Here is an 18,000-nt window from a genome sequence, read left to right as displayed (position 1 = left end):
TCTGGAGGGCCTCTAGCTCCCCATCCCTGCAGTTCAGGTTCCTGGGCAAAGGTTTGCAACGAAAAAATCAATGGGGTGTGAGTGTGTGTTTGGTGGAGGGGTGTTCCTCCTGAAGAAAGGATCTTTCGCAAGGGGATTTGAAGTACTGGGGAGGGACTGGTGTGCTTAATCTTCTCACTACACACCCAGTCTTACACGTATCCCCCAGCTGCTTCCAAATGTTCACTTGCCTTTCCCACTCACCCGTTTGGAACCTCTTGGAAGGAAAACCAGCTTGGACGGGCAGCTTGAAGTGGGGAAGCAGTAAGGCTGAGCTGCTCCATCCTCCCCCAGTTCCCCAGCCCCAGGCAATTCTCCCCCCACCCTGAGGAAATTTGTCTATCAGACTTCTGTTATATGCACGTATGTTCTCTTCTGTGTGGAAAGCAAGGATACTGTTATTTTTAACCTTTAAATATCAAACTGTGAGCCCAGGTGGGCAGGATGCAGTGGCGATGGCTGCTTCTGGCTGGCGCGTTTGATTCTGGGAAGGCAAGTGAAGCACACCCGTTATGATTAGAAGATCCTGTTAACATTGCATGCCAATCGTGGGATATAGCTGTTCACGAAGGCTATAATTTTAGTTGTGATCTTGTTCTCTCCATGAGCTGGAAAGTGTGGGCATTTTTTATTTTATTTTTTGGGTTGAAATTGAGTCAACCTAGCTTGCGTGCGCCACTGGTTAATTCCCTTCCGTTCTGCAAGCTGGAAAAAATCTCCTCAACCTTTCCTATGTTTAAGATCCAATCCACTCATTTCTATGCTTTGAGTACCCTCCAGTGTGCCAGGGTGAAAACCAAGCCGTCTTGCCTGGCACGAGCCCTGTGCAGATGGCTTAAATCTGGCCTTCTGACAGTCCTTGAATGCTGAGCTGAGATCCTGATGGGGCATTTGTGCCAGAGCATGTGGAGAGGTCAGTCACTGCTTAATGAAAACAGCCCAGTGAAATCTGGCATGTGAACCATTGCTAATGTGTGTTGTGCTTCTAAACAGGCTGGTCCTATCTGCAACTCTCCATGGAAGGGGATGCAGCCTGCAGAAAGTATGGGTAGGGGGTTGTGCAGCCTTGTCATTCTAGGGGAAAGCTGCTGGCACACCTGAAAACAAAGGTGCCTGGGCTCAAGTTTCCCTACCCAGCTGTATCTCACCTCCCAAAATTTAGGATATTGTGCAGGTGGCTGAGCTTCTTCCAGAAGGCTCTGCCCATGCACAGAGTGCACATCTATTGCTCAAAATGTGTAAATGGGTGTAACCCTATGGACTCTTACCATCTTTCTTCCTAAGCACTCAAGAGCCTTGACCAATCTGGTGCTGTTCATATGTGTTGGACTGCAATTCCCATCATTCCCACCCAGCCATTGGCCATCCCGGCTGGGAATTATGAAAGTTGCAGGTCCAACACATCCAGAGGGGCACCAGGTTGGTCAAGACTAATTTAAAAACATGGTTTATGAGCCCACAGGCATGAAACCAGAGGGAAATTCCGGGTACCAGCTCTTCCATAATGTTGCCGAATGAAGTTTCTTAATGGAAGCGGAGGAGACTGGCTCCTCCCTTCTAGGAAGAATTGTAGTGGGTCCTGGCGGAGTGAGCCTCGCTGTCTCGCCTCTCCTGCTGGCATTGAAGGTGGAGGGGCTGTTTGTTGGGAACTGTTCTTGGAGTGGAGAAGCCAAGCGACAGTCCATCCCAGCCAAGCCAACAGCGGGAGTTTTGCTGTCTCCTTGTTCCTTCTGATGCAGCCATATGTTTGGGGGTTTTGTTCCAGGACAGCTCCTGCTCTTGCTGGGCAAAAGCATAGCATTGGGGAGGGCCTTTCTTGTACCCATTGATCATCCTTGCTTTGCTTCTTGCCTAGGTTGAGCCACCTAACTCCACCGTCTGGAGAAGAAGGTGGCTTCTATTTATTTATTTCTGCCCACCCCGCTGCTGCAATTCTGCATTCCTAGGAGTAGAAAATGGAATTTCTGGGAGCCATTGTTTGCCAGTACGGTTCTCTTCAACCCCAACACCAGCTATGTAGTTACAGAGCAGCAGAACCGACTGGTCCCTGTCCACTAATAAGCTGATAGAAAGTAGGTTATGGAAACGAGCAAAGAATAGAACGGATATGAACAGTAACTGGCAGCCTTCCCCTTCCCACCAGGGCAAAGGAGAATTTCTTCCACTCCCTGGTTTACTGCTTATTTGGAAGGATATTTCACTTTTCAGGAACTCGCTGTTACAAACCGAGGTGACTCATCCATCCATAGCTGGGGTTTTTCATTGGAGCCTTGCTGCCAAATAGTTTCCTTGCTGCCTAGGTGCTGCACACCCGTCCAAGAGCTGAGCGAGTCGAATCCTTTGCTTTGTTTTTGGAAGTACCAGGCAGATAGACTAGCTTGGAGGTGTGTTGTGGGGCGGGGGGCGGGGGGGTGTTGTTGGTTGGTTGGGATGCTGTTTGATAAATGGAGCAAGCTGGGCGTATTCTTGGCAGGATGAAAATGTTTGGATGCTGAAGGACAAAATTCCACTCTGCATCAGTGTGGGTGGATGGAGCTGCATGGAGCAGATGGAATAGAGCCTTATATTGTGAGCAAACGTTGGCTCTTCTCCCTCCACTAGCAAAGAGGCTCTTGGAAAAATCAAAGTGGAGGATCTCTGCTTTAAGCTGGAGGCTCTTGTTATTGGAAGTTGTAGAACAGTAGGATGCATGCTTCTGTGGAGGGGAGAGCCTAGAGCCAGGGGTCAGCAGCAGCAGTGCTGGGATTCACAGTATCCTCGATCTGAGCCCTTCGCTACCTCTCCCTTTTGGTAGCCATCCTCCTCACTGTAAACATGCTGCTGCATTTTCCTTTGACGTTGAAAATCCAGGGCTTTTTATTTCAGAAATAACCTCAACCAACATGGGTAAAAGTTTGCAATGTGTTTTTTAGCTCCCCCAGTCCCACCCCCTAACCATCTCTGGCTGCTTCCAGGGTGCAGTGTTTCTTTATGCAGCTGTGAACTTCACTTGGTGGCTAGTCAGAAGATTTTCCCTGTCGGCCCTCTTTTTGCTGCCCCTTCAAGCCCAAGAAAAGCTTGTCAGGCAGCCTTAGAGCCTTAAAGAGACTTTAGATCCGAGAACCCAGTGCAACCCCTCCCAAGTTCTTGGGTGCTTGAAGGATGAGTTACCTAGTTCTCAATTTAGCATGCTTCGATCCTGCCTTACAGACCAAACATGGGCCCTCAGGGTGGCTTGAAAGTTCTACAATATGAAACTGCTCTACAAAAACTATCTGGCCCCTCCTAGACCACACTTGGCAGCAGCTTCCCTTGGGTTACTAATAATTTTGTTTGGCTTTGTATTAGCACTCTTCTGATCTTCTTAGTATAGTCGTACTGAAACTAGTTGTACCCATGACCCATTTTATGACTTGTGGTTTCTGAAATATTTCCACCTTTAATTTGTGATGACCGTGCTTTTGGTAAAACCTTAACACTTTAAAAGTGTAAACCACAATTGCATAAAGCAGTAAATTAAAAAAATAATAGAACCACACATCAACAGCAGTGACAGATCATCCAAAACCAGCAAAGGCCTGCCTAGATGGAGCAGTTTTTAGCAGCTTCTTAACCACGACAAGTGCCTGAGTCTGACAGTCCTTGCAAGAAGAGATGTGGGGTTGCTTTTCTTTGATTTTTTGTTCTGTTTTTTTGTATGCAATAAGCATAATAGGTATAGTTTACGTACGATTCAAGACTCTGCCTGAGCATACATGCAGTGTAACCGTGGATCCTTTCCTGGTGCCAATTTTATTATTGAGCCTGACCACTCATGAGTGGTAATTAATCTGTACAGCACAATACACTTCTAGCATCCAGACCACTGTCTGGAGAAGAATGCCTCCCTCCATCCCCCTGAATAAAGAAGTTTGCTATCAGTGCCTTAATGCAAAGAGGACGTGAAGACACCATTTATTCTCAGCATGGGGGCAAAGCTGAGAGAAGCAGTAGTAACTTAAGAACATAAGAGCTATGTTGGATCAGGCCAAGGTTCCATCTAGTTCAACGTTCTGTTCACACAGTGGCCAACCAGCTGCCCCACTGGAAGCCCACATGCAGGACATGAGTGCAACAGCATCTTCCTGCCCATGTTCCCCAGCAACTTGTGTACATAGGCGTACTGCCTCTGATACTAGAGGTTGCATAGAACTATCAGGACTAGTAGCCACTGATAGCCTTATCTTCCATTAATTTGTCCATTCCCTTTTAAAGCCAATCAATTGGTGGCCATCTCTACATCTTATGGAAGTGAGTTCCATAGTTTAACTATGTGCTCTGTGAAGAATTACTTCCTTTTAACTGTCCAGTCGGCTTCATGGGATCACCCCAATTGGGTTCAAGTACTATGAGAGAGGGAGAAAAATGTCTCCCTATCCACTTTCTCCACATCATGCATAATTTTGTACACCTCTGTGATGTCCCCCCATTGCTTTTTTTTATAAGAGAAACAATCACAGCTGCTGTAACCTTTCTTCATGAGGGACTTGCTCCAGCCCCTTTTAAGGTGCCTTTTCCTGCACTTTTTCCAACTCTACAATATCCTTTTTTAGGTGCTGTGACCAGAACTGCATAAAGTATTCTAAGTGTGGTCACATCATAGATTTGTATAAGCAGAGTATTATTTGGCAAGTTTTATTTTAAATTTCTTTTAAAATTTCTTATACTAACATGGAATTTGTGTTTTTCACAGCTGCTGCACACTGGCTTGACATTTTCATTGAGCCGTCCACCACAACCCCAAGATCCCTCTCCTTAGTCATTCACCACTAGCTCAGATCCCATCAGCTTATACTTGGAAGTTCAGATTTTTTGCCCCAGTGTGCGTCCCGTTTTACTTGCGTACATTTAACTGCATTGCCGTTTTGATGCCCGTTCTCCCAGTTTGGAGAGATCCTTTCCTCGCAATCCTGTTTTGTTTTAACCATCCTAAATAATTGAGTTTCATCAGCAAACTTGGCCACTTCACTGCTCACTCCTAATTCCAGATCATTTATGAATAATCTGAAAAGCTTTATCCCAATACAGATTCCTGTGGGACCCCACTGTTTATTTATTTATTTATTTATTTACCATACTTATACCCCGCTCCTCAGCCAAAAAAGGCTCTCGGAGCGGCTTACACTTAGCAAAAAAGACAGTCCCTGCCCTCAGGCTTACAATCTAATAAAGACATGACACACAAGGAAAAGGAGTCAAGGAGGGAGGGAGGGAGGAGAGAGAAAGAAAGAGAGAGAGAGAGAGTCCAGCAGGAGCAGGCCCCGATGTTACTTCTGCCTGCTCCTGTCCCCTCGGTCCTTCTTCTTCCCCACAGTTTACATCTCTCAACTAGAAAAAGTTACCATTTATTCCTACTGTTTGCTTCCTGTTTATTAAGCAGTTACTGATCCTTAAGAGGACCTCTCCTCTTATTCCCTGATCACTAAGTTTGCTCAGCTGTCTTTGGTGAGGGACTTTGTTTGTCAAATGTCTTCTGGAAGTCCAGATAATGTCCACTGGCTCATCCCTGTCCACATAATTATTGACACTGTCAAAGAACTCCAAAAGGTTAATGAGACATGACTTACCCTTGCGGAATCCATGTTTATTCTTTTTCAGCAGGGGTTGTCCTTCTATATCCTTACTAATTTTATCTTTAGTTATGCTTTCAACCAGTTTACTAGGAACAGATGTTAAAACTAAAGAGCCTGTAATTTCCCAGTTCCCTCCTGATCCCCTTTTTAAAAATTGGCATTACATTGGCCATTCTCCATTCCGCTGGTACAGAGGGACATGTTATATATTTTTGTTAGAAGATCAGCAATTTCTTTAAGGACTCTAGGATAGATATTAACTTTCAATAAAGTTGAGAACTTCATCTTTTGTCACCACTATTTGCCTCAGTTCTTCAGACTTCCTTCCTGAATACATCCGTTCAGGCACAGATATCTGTCCTTATTCTTCTGCAGTGAAGACAGCTGAAAAGAATTCATCCAGCGTCTCTGCAGTCTCCTTATCCCCCTTTAGTAAACCACGATCATCCAATGGTCCAGCTGCCTCCCAGCTGGTTTCCTGCTTTTGATATATTTAAAGAATTCTTTATTGTTGGCCATGATGTTGTTAGTGATATGTTCCTCAAAATGCTGTTTTTGCATCTCTTATTGTCCAGTTGCATCTCCTTAAACCAGGAGTGGGCAGAAAGTAGATCTCCAGATGTTTTGGCTTCAACTTCCAACATTCCTGACCATTGGCCATGCTAATAGGGGCTTCTGGGAGTTGAAGTCTCAAACATATGGATATTACTTTCTGCTCACCCCTGAACAGTGTAAAAGTCAAGCAGAGAAATTAATGTGGGAATCCATGAGCTTCTGTCTTCTTTGTTTCTCTGTGTATCTCTCTTTAACTTGCTTGGTTCCAGCTAGATGTTGCCCTTCTGGCCCTCCTCTGTATCTTGAAGTTGTCTAAGATAGGAAGGAATTGTTGCATGTGTTCCGGAGATACAGTGGAGTATTTGGAGCAGAGGGGGATGGGATAAAAATTCCCATGCTCCCCCCCCCCCATTCAAAATGCTGACATTTCCACCTACCTTCTTCATGAAAAACAAATGAAGGGAATTGAAAAGTTTCAGCCCCAGCTGGAAGAGTAGAAGATGTGAGCCAAGGGAACTGGTGGGCTGAGATAGGGATGGTTCTATTATCTTGGAGCGGTTCTGTCTCGGCTTCTCCCACCCCCGCACACCCCAGATCGAAGATGCTTAGCTCGGGAACAGAGCTGGGGCCAATCCCCAGACTACACAGCCAGGTGGGGCTGGGTTGGTCCCAGCCTAATGGCCTAAGCTGATAACTGAGCGGCAGTGTAAACAGGACGCTCCACCCTGCCTCTGCTTCTCCCACATGCCATCTTTGTCTTGCAGCAAACATTGTTTTGCTGCCTCTGGTGTATTTTTAGGCTGCTTGGCTTTGACGGGGCCAGAGCAGCCCTGCTTCGGTCCAACTGGGAGGCTGCAATCTCTTTCAGCTTTGCTTAACTGAAAACTGGGCAGTTGCTGATTCCCCAGGTGGCTTCTGTGCAGGCAGCGTTATGGCAGGTGTGAGTTACGTGGGCTGGGGTTGACTTGTCAGTCCCAGGCCCGTGGCCGTGGGCCCGTGAGGTTGGGCCAGGCCGGCTGCCTTTGCCAGAGAGCAGCCAGGCCTCTGGGGTTTAAAGGGCAAGAGCTTTCGGGCCGGAGAACGAACCTTCCAAGCAACCTTAAAACCTAGGTGCTTCTTCTGAAATTCAAATAGCCTCAAATAGACCTGGTTGCCCCGTCAACAACCAGTCGAGGGAGGCCGCAAATAGCTGCTGCAGTGCAATGAGTCAGGAGCTCTAAATCAAAGCTGCCAGCAATCTCCTTGGCAGCACACCAGGAGGGTTCCTGCTTTTAGTTATGAGCGCATATTATTAATTTACGTGTAAATGAAAAGCAAACAATCCCCAGCCTTGGGCTTGGGCTGGCATTTTTCTCGTCTTTTAAATGCAGTAGCTGGGAGCGTCAGAGTTGACCTGGAGCCGTGAGCCAGGAAATCCTCGCTTCGGAGCTCTCCCCTGCCTCGGCCACAGGCTTGTCCACGGCCTTGTGCCTGCCGCTGTTGTCGGCCTCAGCAACCCCTTCTTCTCTCGCATGTGGATAGTACTATCCCATGTTATCGGGGATGGCGGGGAGGCTGTACTGTTGACTGAGGAAATGAGGGTGAGAAGGGTTAAGACACTTCATAAATATGAGGTATTGCGGTTAGCCTATTGCGCCTTTCCGAATGATAAGGAGTGCTCTTGTTTTCCTTACTGCCCACTCCTCGCCGACAGCACAATATCCTGTTCCCACATAAGACAGGAGGTTAAAAGGGGTTAGCCATACTTCTGCTCTGCTAGCTTTAAAAACAGAAAAAGGAAGGAGGTGAGCACTCTATTGTACTGCAGAAGTTCATAGCTTTCAAGGAACTCGGGGGTGTTTTGGTGGGGGCTGAAGCAGGTGAGGGCAACCTGTGACCCGTCAGATATTTTGGCCTACCACACCCATCATCCCGCACCATTGGCTGTGGCTGATGGAAGCTATAGGCAAAAACATCTAGATCAGCCTTCCTCAACCTGGGGCGCTCCAGATGTGTTGGACTGCATCTGGCTGGGGCATTCTGGGAGTTGTAGTCCAACACATCTGGAGCGCCCCAGGTTGAGGAAGGCTGATCTAGAGGGCCACAAATTACCTGCCCCTGCTTTTGATGGCGGTGGCAGCTTCTCGTTTTAAGCACTGCGTGGTCCTCCTGGGCTGGAATGGAGGAGGGGCGGGGTGTTCAGCCGCTGAGATTGACGCGTTGCTTGATAAAATTGTGTGGGGAAAGTCATGCTCGCAAGGATGTCACAAGCCTTTGCCAGCCACATCCCACACCACACGTGGCAGCAAAGGATGAGGGGGGGAGGCTTTTTTCTCATTAATCCATGTCTCGCCCTGCTACAAGGGTTGCGGGAAATGAATAGCTCTATTTCTTTACGACAAATGTTTAGCAGTTGCACGTTCACTTTTAAATCCCCACACGGAGCTCCTTAGATCAAGAGCCATCTTCCCCAACTTGGTGTCCTCTTGAGATGTTGAGCTGCAACTCTCATAATTCCCAGCCTGCATGGGCATTGGCCATGCTGGCTGAGAATTATGGGAGTTGCAGTCCAGCACATCCAGAGGACACCAAATTGGGGAAGGCTGCATTGGATGATAATAAAACCCAGAGATTCTATTTGCTGTCTGCTGATCATCTTCTGTAATTCTGCACTCATCGATGTGCTGAGCGGGGAGGGAGCCGTAGCTCAGTTTGAAATGCATGCTTTGTATGCAGAAGTTCCCAGCTTATAACAGGGCTGGGAAACAGCTTTGTCTGTCCGAGACCTTGGGAAACTGCTGCCACAAGAGCAGGTGATGCTAAACCAATGGGTCTGACGACACGTTAGGCAGCTTCCTATGCATCTTGAGTCCACTACATGTAATGTTTCAGGGCATGGCTTGTTTTGCAACCATCTGGCTTTGTGGGGGAGGCAATGTTTAAAGGTGGCCTTCCCCAGCCTGCCACCTTCCAGATATGTCAGACTACAACTTCCATCATTCCTGACCATTGGCCGTGTTGGCTGGGCCTGGAGGGGATTCTAGTCCAACACATTTGGAGGGTCTCTGAACCAAACTTTACCCTAGAAGAGTATCAGCTTCCAGAAATGTTGATGACACTAAGAACAAAAGTGGAGGCATAACCTGGGAAACGGATATATTTGCTGTATATGACTATATCTGACAAATGTGGCTGCAGCCTCTGGCATCGGAAATAATACATAAAATCAGCTTGCCCTGACACTTATCAGGAAAATTTATATTCATTTTACTGAGAACATGTCTGAAGTTACCAGGCCCTCTACAATAATAATGGGGGTGAGGGAGAATTGCTGGGCCCAACCCACGGGAATACAAGCTAAAAATAAGGGAGGAAAATGCATTCTTTTTAGAGAAGCGGTTAGGAAATGAATATATTAAGATGCAATTAGATTTCTGTCCCAAGGGCTGAGTGTTATAACATCTTGTCTCGTGTTTCATCTTCGGCCCTCTGGGAAAGATGTAGCTGAGAGAAGACATGAATTGCCCAAGGCCACCGATGCAGCCAGTTGACTTGGGGGGGGTGGGTTTGCTTCTCACGCAAAATCTTCCATCTGGGTTGTAGGTGCCACCGTTCAAAACGTGCCTGAATGGTCTCGGTTGGCCATGGATTTTCCCTTTCAGGGAGCCGTGGGAGCCACACCCAACTCCCTCTCCCACTTGCTGTTTATGTATATCATAACAGTGAGGAACGTGGCAATCTGTACCCGTTGGCACCTTTCACAACCGGCTTGTACATGAAGTGGGGTTGGCAGGGCTGAAGAAACTGTTGGGAACTTGCCAGTGATTTCACTGCTAAAATAGTTGCTTTATCTCTCGTTCCCCAGCCTTAGCTTTTTGGTTGACCCTTGTGGGGAGCTGGGTTGAGGTAGGAAATGAATTTAGGATGCAATCCTGTGCATGTATAGGTTAAACAAACAAACAGGCTTACAGTTCTCAGCATTTCACAGCTAGCCATGTTGGCTGGATAACGTTGGGAATCGTAGAACTCTTTTCTGTCTAAACATGCATGCACCCTTAGTTTACTTTAAAATATTTTTATCCTCTCTTTGTCTTGAACCCCAAGGCTAGCGATAAGAAAATCCAAGGAAGTATTAGTTTAAAATGGATTACCCCCAAAGAACCAGCAAAAGCAATAAAAGAACAAATCAATAGAAAGGTAACAAGAAACAGACAGAAAGCTGGCAGCAATAATTTAAAAAAGAAAGAAAGAAGTGTTCGGTTACTGTCCTAAAAGCAGCATTTTGACCAAGCATCTAAAAGTTAGATGGCAGGGTGGGGGTGAAGTAGGCAGCCAGGCAAATGAGCCTTTCTGGGAAGGAGGCTTACAAAGCCTTGGTGCTATTGCAGAGAAGGTCCTAGCTTGTATGCCAATAGCAGTGCACATGGGTCATGGAGGAAGACCTTGAAAGAAAGTCCTAACTGTGTCCATAGGTTTGGCTGGAAGGACATAGAATCACAGAATAGCAGAGTTGGAAGGGGCCTACGAGGCCATCGAGTCCAACCCCCTGCTCAATGCAGGAATCCACCCTAAAGCATCCCTGACAGGTGGTTGTCCAGCTGCCTCTTGAAGGCCTCTAGTGTGGGAGAGGCCACCACCTCCCTAGGTCACTGGTTCCATTGTCGTACTGCTCTAACAGTACGCTTGAGAAACCTTGGCCTCAAACTCCTTAGGACTTCAAATGTCAAAATTAGCACTTTGAATTGAGCTTGGAAACGGGAAGCCCATGAAGACGACACAGCATCGGAGTTCTGCAGTCCAAAAGGTGGGCCCCCGTTAATGCTTGACCTGCTTCATTTTGACACAAGCGTGGCGTTTCCAAACCTCCTTCAAAGGCAGCCCCCTCATTGAGCACATTAGAGTAATCCAAGAGTAGGCAACCTGCTGCCCTTCTGCTGGTTTGGATTACCGCTCCCATCAGCCCCAGCCAGCATGACCAGTTGTCGGCGTTTTTGGGAGTAGTAGTCCAAACCATCTGGAGGGCATCGGGTTTCCTCTCCCTGGAGTATTTGAAGGCAAAGGTGACCATGAGCAGATCAGCTGGAAGGATTTTGGTGATGGGTTCCTGACTGGCCTGGGTCCTTACTTCTGCCTCCTTTCCCCTTTCCAGCTAGTGTTCCATGTGCGACCGGCCAAGTCGAGAAGGCCTGCCGGAACAGGCCTCCCAGAGTGCGGCGCACTTCTTCTCTAGATACCATCCTGGGATCGTACCTCTTGGGTCAGTGGCCTCGAGATGCCGAAGGAGCTGCCGCAGCGCATATGAGTGACAAATCTACCCAGGTACTGGAGCTCTCTTTTTTAAAAAAGGACGCTAGTGGGGGATTGCAGGACCCGTGGAACAGATCTCAAGGTGCGGTGGTGGCTCTGGTTGAAGGAAGAGAGTTGAAGGTTGTCTGGCATCTATTTTTGCTTAGTCGGGCTTGTGTCGGAGAGGGTTAAGCTCTTGTGTGTTTATAAACAATAAAATAAACTAGAAAAAGGAAGGGCGTTGTTGCGACTTTAAAGCTGTCAAATGCCGTCCTCCTGTCCCTGCTTCCTTAGCATAACATAAGAAGAGCCCCGCTGGGTTAGACCAAGGACTACCTAGTCCAGAATTCTGTTCCCACAGTGGCTGATCAGATACCCTAAAGCAGGGCTAGGGAATCTGTGGGCCTCTAGATGTTGATGAACTGCTACTCCCATGATGCCTCACCATTTGCCAGGCTGGCTGGGGCTGATGGGAGTAGTAGTTCGTCATCATCTGGAGGGCCACAGGTTCCCCAGCCTTGCCTGAAATGGGAAGCTCACAAGAAGATCGTGGGCGTAATAGCACCCTTCTTGTTGCGTTCCACAGTAACCGGTATTGAGAGGCATACTGGATGAAATAGATAGCCGTCATGACCAGTCGACATTGATAGACTTATACCTCATGGGTGTGCCAAATCCCTTTTCAAGGCTGTCCAGGTTGGTGGCCATCACTGCATCTTGTGGTAACATATTCCATAGTTTAGCTATGCGCTGTGTGAAGAAGTACATCCTTTTCTCTGTCCTGGATGTCCCGTCATTCAGCTTCATGGGATGACCAGGGTTCTGTGGAAGAGTCCACTGTGCGCTAGAGCAGGGGGTCATGGAAGGCAGATAAGGACTGGTCCCACTTGAGCAAGTCTGCCTCACCACTTTTTCTACACAATGCATAATTTCATATACCTCTATCGTAACACATACACCCCACACCTTTTTTTTGAGCTGAAAAGTACCAACCATTGTTGCCTTTCCCCATTGGAGAGATGCTCCAATCCCTTGAGCGTCCCACTTTTGGCCCTGGACTTAGAACAATCCTCCTAGTCATTTCCCTTGCAATTCTGTCTCCATTAAGACTGTCCTTCGTTTAGCCAAATCCAGACCATGCAAAATCCAGGTGAAGACAGTCCTCTGCTATGGACAAAGGGCCCTGGGAGTTCTCTGTTCTGTGATTATGTTGTACACCTGCAACAGTATCTAATAGGGGTGTGCAAAATGGGTCTTCCCTACCTCAAAATTTGATCCGGAGCTCCGTAGAGGTATTTCTCCGCCTCGATTTGCAGAGTGGGTCCCTCTCTCTGCATAGTTGAATAACCTGTTCCGTTTTCGGGGAACCGGTACATTCTTGTCAATGGGAATTAAGAGAAGTGCTTACAGCTCCCTCAGTTTTAAAGGTAAACACATGAAAATTGGCACTGTGACAGCTTTTAAAGAGGGCTTTAGGCGTGCCAGTTTTGGAGTAGATACTTGTATGCAGTGATTTATAGGGAATTTTTTAAAGTCTGAACTCAAATGTCCTCTCTCAAGCACCTCTCGGGGGGAGAGGGCAACGAAGCAGCGGGAAAGTGCTTAGTGCAATAAGTGATTAAATATATTAATAAATGCCACAACAGCAGCACACAGCTTGCCCAACCTCAGAGAGGACAGGAGGCTTACAGGACGAGGAGGAGGAGGCACCCCTCCACCACTGTTGGTCGGGCACATTGGAGCGAGTCAAGGCAAGGCAACAACAGCTTCCCCATAGGAGGCTACACGGGGGAAGGAGTATGACACAGAAGGGGGGGAGGACAGTAATGCCCCCCTTGCACTGGAAGCCCAGGCAGCCAATTGGAGTAATAGTTTAACTGAGAAATAAACAGCCTGCCTGACTCAGGTGTAGAAGCTTGCTCCCTGACGATGCCAGCCCAGCAGCACTTCCACACTGTGGCTGACTTCTGTGAGTCCAAGCAGAAAGGCCCAACCGACCAACCAGCCCTGCACTCCCTCTCCCCACATGGCCAGAACCAGCACAGCAGCAGCAGCCAGTGTTTCCCACGCCTCATGATGGAATGTTAATAAAATGTGCTTTATTAATAGTGTACTGCTTGTGTGCACTGCACAACCCTGAAACTCATGGACATACAAGTACAAGGAGAAAACACTTGTAGCTTTGAAGCCAAGTGCTGCTAGGAAGGCTCAGCTTTGAGGAAGGAGAGCTACAGCACGTCAAACCATTAAGGGGAAAATAAATAGATGATGATGATGAAAAAGCTTTAACAGAACAGGCAGGCGTATGCGCACACTCTGGGGGTGGAGCAGGTGAAACAGTTCCCTCTCTCTCCCTTTCTCTCTCTGCAAAGAAACAGCATCATCTTGAGATCTCGTAGATCTCTCTCTCCCTCTCCTCCTCTAAATCTCACTTTGCAAACAAACACACCCACCCATCTTACTTTCCACTGTGTGTACAAAGTATCTCTCTCTCTCTCTTTGTGACCAAAATGAATGCCATAAGACCAAGAACAGCAATGACTGCGTGGAATAAAGGACCGTGAGAAAATTCCCTCCCCCGAACACTGTGATTGGAGAGGAACAGAACACGTTCACAGACAGCACTGTGGCAATTCCTAATTGGTTAGCCACAGGTGTCAATAATATCAATTACCAAACCTGCCCCGCCACATCACCCCATGTTTCTTATTGGGAGGTTTTCAATTAGACACACCACACACACACGCACACAAACAGTCGAATAATTACAGAGACGTTAGAAGCACTCTCGTATTATTTGATGGGTTGAGAAGCGGCCAATCTCCGCTCTGGAAGATCGAATGCTCCGCGGATGTTCGTGGTTACCAGATAATTCCGGGGCGGAGCACGCACCCCTAGTATCTAATGCAGTTTACATGTCCTCGAACCTCAGCTTTCATCTTATACGTACACATTTATATTTATATATATTGTAACCCATATGTTTGAAATCGTGTAAGCAGTGTGTTGGACTACAGCTCCCGTCAGCCCCAGCCGACATGGCCAGTGGTCAGAGATTGTGGGAGCTGTAGTCGAACCATCTGGAGGGCACTAAACCGCTTCCTGCTGGCTCAAAAGTGCGACAGACAGAGCAAACAGGAAAATGGTGAGTGGGCAATAATATTTATATGTAGAACACTTCCACAAGAGGTGGAAAAAGGTTAGGGGCTTAAAATGAAGTGTGAGGGAGGAAATGGACGTATTTAGAATGAAAACGATGGATAAGTAGTACACGTCACGGCAAACACAAATGGCCAAATCTAGCGAAAGCAAAATCCATGAGCAGAAGTGGATTTTCGCAGTGGCTCTGCTGTGTTTGTGGGAGAGCTGCAGGCGGCAGCCTGGTGCTGCACGTGGAGCCTGGAGTCTTGCCCCACATGGCCCTCCGTGCATTTAGCCATTGGGGCAACAGCTTCCCTGTGCTTCTCAACACAAAAGCTCATCAAACTGCCCACAGAGAAACCCCGAAGAGCCCCATTAACTTTTTTTGCAGCCCTCCTAAAGCCAGAGGAGCCAGATCTGAACTTGAGGAATCTTGCTTGAATCTGAATCTGGTGTGTCAACATTAAACTGGTAGACTCCAGTATAAAGCCTTGGACTGTTACGAGAAGACTATTCTAGTCTCGAGCCCTTTCTAGGAAAGGCCCATCCCTCTTGTGCTCAAGCCGGCTTCGAGGCAGCTCTGGGTTTCTCCTTGGCTTTGTTGCAGAGGCAGCTGGCCTTTGGCACTCTCCTTCTGGAATGGGCTCAACGCCGGAGGCTTTTCCAGCTCTGTTCGCTGCTCTGGGCCAAAACCCTTATATAACGTTCATGGGCCCCGTGCCATGCACTGCTTTAAAACCGAGGGCTCTTGCGATGGATAGAGCTTGCTCAGCACGAGGCACGTGGAAAGACTCCAGCCGTCGAGGAACCCGTAGCAACCTGTAAATATTTCTGGAGAGCAACGCCTGGTCCTTCCAAAAGATCGGCCTTCCCCCAACCTGGTGCCCTCCAGATGTGTTGGACTGCAGCTCCCAGTATTCCCAGCCAACATGGAAACTGGCAGTCCTTACGTTGCTTTTCTCTTAAGATGCAGGCTAGCCAGTCTGACAACCAGCAGATTTCGCTACTGATCCTGCTGAAACAACACCGACGCATCTGGGGGTTATCCCATCTTTTAAAATCCTACAGCAACACTTTTAGTGCCTTGTTCGTTACATGGCTTTGGGCGAACTGAAGACTCGAACCCGGGTTTCCCAAGCCCATGGGCCGACACCCTACCTTCTGCCCCACTCGGGCTCTCGGCACAGTGCAGTACAGGGGTGTTGAATCCACTTGGTTGTTTCTCCCATGGAGGAAGTGTAGGTGCTAAGAGTCATGGGCTGCAGTGAGTGGGGAGCTGAAATCCCAAAGGCCTCCACCTTTCCAAAGGGTCTTTGTGCAGTAGCCGGGTGAGTGACAGCGTGCCGTCCCAGGCATCCTATGCTTTGTGGGTGCTCTGGCTTACTTTCTGCTGTGACACGCACAAGATTTTTTTTTTCCACACTCTTGGCGGGGAGATACATGTCTTCCTCTGCAGTTTATCTGACCTTGTGGTTTCAAACTTGGGTTGCTTCTGAAAGCGGTTTTCTCCCCTCCTTCCCTGCTTGGAGGAAGCTGTTTGACCACTGTTAGAATCCTGCCTTTGGAAACTTCCTACCACGTTACAGGAGGCTGGGCGTGGCTTTCCTATGGCGGCACAAATGTTTCAGCTTGCAGGGGGAATTCCACCCACCCACCCCAAGATCTGGTATCTGCTTTGCTTGGGACCAGAGTCAACCTGTGACTTACTTCCTGCCTAGAGCATGAGGCAAGTCCGAAACTGGCCAGGCAGTTCATCCCGTTCTGACGCGTCTTTGCCATGACTGCCTTCCCCCATGATGTTTCTTCCTTGGGCCTGAGGTTCAGGGCACTAGAAATGTCCCTCTGCCCCATCTGTGAGAGGGCATAACTGTGGTGAGTGTAGTGGTTAGCGTGTTACGCCTGGGACTCAGCCCCGGGGGTCTAGTCCTCAGCCATGCAGCTCACTGGCTGACTTTGGCCCAATTGCTGACTCTTAGTCTAACCCACCTCACAGGGTTGTTGTGAGGGTAAAATGGAGAGGAGCATCATGTAAATTCCTTTCAAGAGGAAAAAAAGGCAGGATATTAATGTAAATAAATTTTTATTTATTTATTTTATTTATTGCATTTCTATACCGTCCAATAGCCGGAGCTCTCTGGGCGGTTCACAAAAATTAAAAACATTCAAAGTATAAAACAACAGTATAAAACCGTAATATAAAATACAATATAAAAGTTCAACCAGATAAAAACAGCAGCAATGCAAAATTACAAATTTAAAACACCAAGTTAAAATGTATTTATAGACTGTTAAAATGCTGGGAGAATAAGAAGGTCTTCACCTGGCGTCTAAAGGCATATAATGTAGGTGCCAAGCGAGCCTCCTTAGGGAGCTCATTCCACAGCCAGGGTGCCACAGCAGAGAAGGCCCTCCTCCTGGTAGCCACCTGCCTCCCTTCCTTTGGCAGGGGCTTGCAGAGAAGGACCCCTGAGGAGGTACATATGGGAGTACTTTTGGAATTACATAAATAAATCTTGAGGGAAGGACCCTCTGCCTTATTTTGGGGGATCCCCCCCAACACACACACATAGACACCATAACTCGCCCCATTCAGCAGGGTCTCCTGACTCACTGTGTAGCATTTTCAGGGTGGTTGGATGAGCTTCCGTGGGAAGGAAGGGGTGGGGAAGTCCAGGATAAATCTGGATCCAACCATTTATATCCCAGATGGGCCAACTTCATCTAAGAAATTTGCACCAGATGGATTTAATGCACTTACAGTGAGGTGATACACAGAGTAAATTGCTTCCTGTAGCCTTGGGTGGTGTTTGCAGCCAGTGCCTCTCCTCAAACTGAAGACCCTGGAAGGCGGAAGACGAGGACATACGTTTGGTTGCTCTCTAGGGTTCTGGGTGGTGTGTTTTTTATGTTGATGCAGGTGGAAGCAGAGAAATGAACTAGAGATATAACCAGGCTCTTGTCTTCAGAGGGATGTGGGTTTCCAAGTTAAGAGTTCCAGCTGGGTTTCCAGCTCAGCAATTTGACAGCCAGCACCAGGGGCAGGGCGCTTTCCCCAACACCATTTTGATGCAGGGTGCTTTGCGCGTCGCGTTGAGGGCCGGGGTTTCTGCTGCAAGGACTCTGAGACATCGCTGCCGTACGGTGTGAGTCTCTCTTTGACGTTCGCCAGGATCCCCAGAGCTTCCCCATTGCAACTCGGCCCCCACCACTTGCAAAGCCTTACCGGTTGAGAACGTTGTTCCTTGACTCCTGGGCATTTTGCAGTTTTTCAAGCTGCTTTCAGGGCTGTGACATCCATTGCTGCTGCAGGGTTATTCAACAGAGCTGGGTTTTTTTCGAAAACTGCTGCCAGATTTCCATTTTACAACAGCCTTTCTGCAGAGGCCGGTCTTGCTGCTGGCAAATGCCC

The 18,000-nt window shown here is 47.9% G+C and overlaps 2 protein-coding genes across 3 annotated transcripts in view; both read left to right on the top strand.

The window, feature by feature from the left end:
• Positions 1-18,000, top strand: part of SLC35B1 (solute carrier family 35 member B1) — a 211,159-nt gene that overhangs the window by 156,363 nt on the left and 36,796 nt on the right. The window lies entirely within an intron of this gene.
• FAM117A (family with sequence similarity 117 member A) overlaps positions 1-18,000 on the top strand; it is a 41,516-nt gene that overhangs the window by 9,170 nt on the left and 14,346 nt on the right. For both annotated transcript variants that reach the window (XM_063137713.1, XM_063137711.1), the window contains exon 2: positions 11,314-11,483. In XM_063137713.1, coding sequence (XP_062993783.1) covers positions 11,314-11,483 — 170 coding nt within the window. The remainder of the gene's footprint in view (positions 1-11,313; positions 11,484-18,000) is intronic.

This window comes from Elgaria multicarinata, chromosome 11, assembly GCF_023053635.1.
Source record: "Elgaria multicarinata webbii isolate HBS135686 ecotype San Diego chromosome 11, rElgMul1.1.pri, whole genome shotgun sequence".
NCBI lineage: Eukaryota > Metazoa > Chordata > Lepidosauria > Squamata > Anguidae > Elgaria > Elgaria multicarinata.
This window is presented reverse-complemented; position numbering and strand designations above follow the sequence as displayed.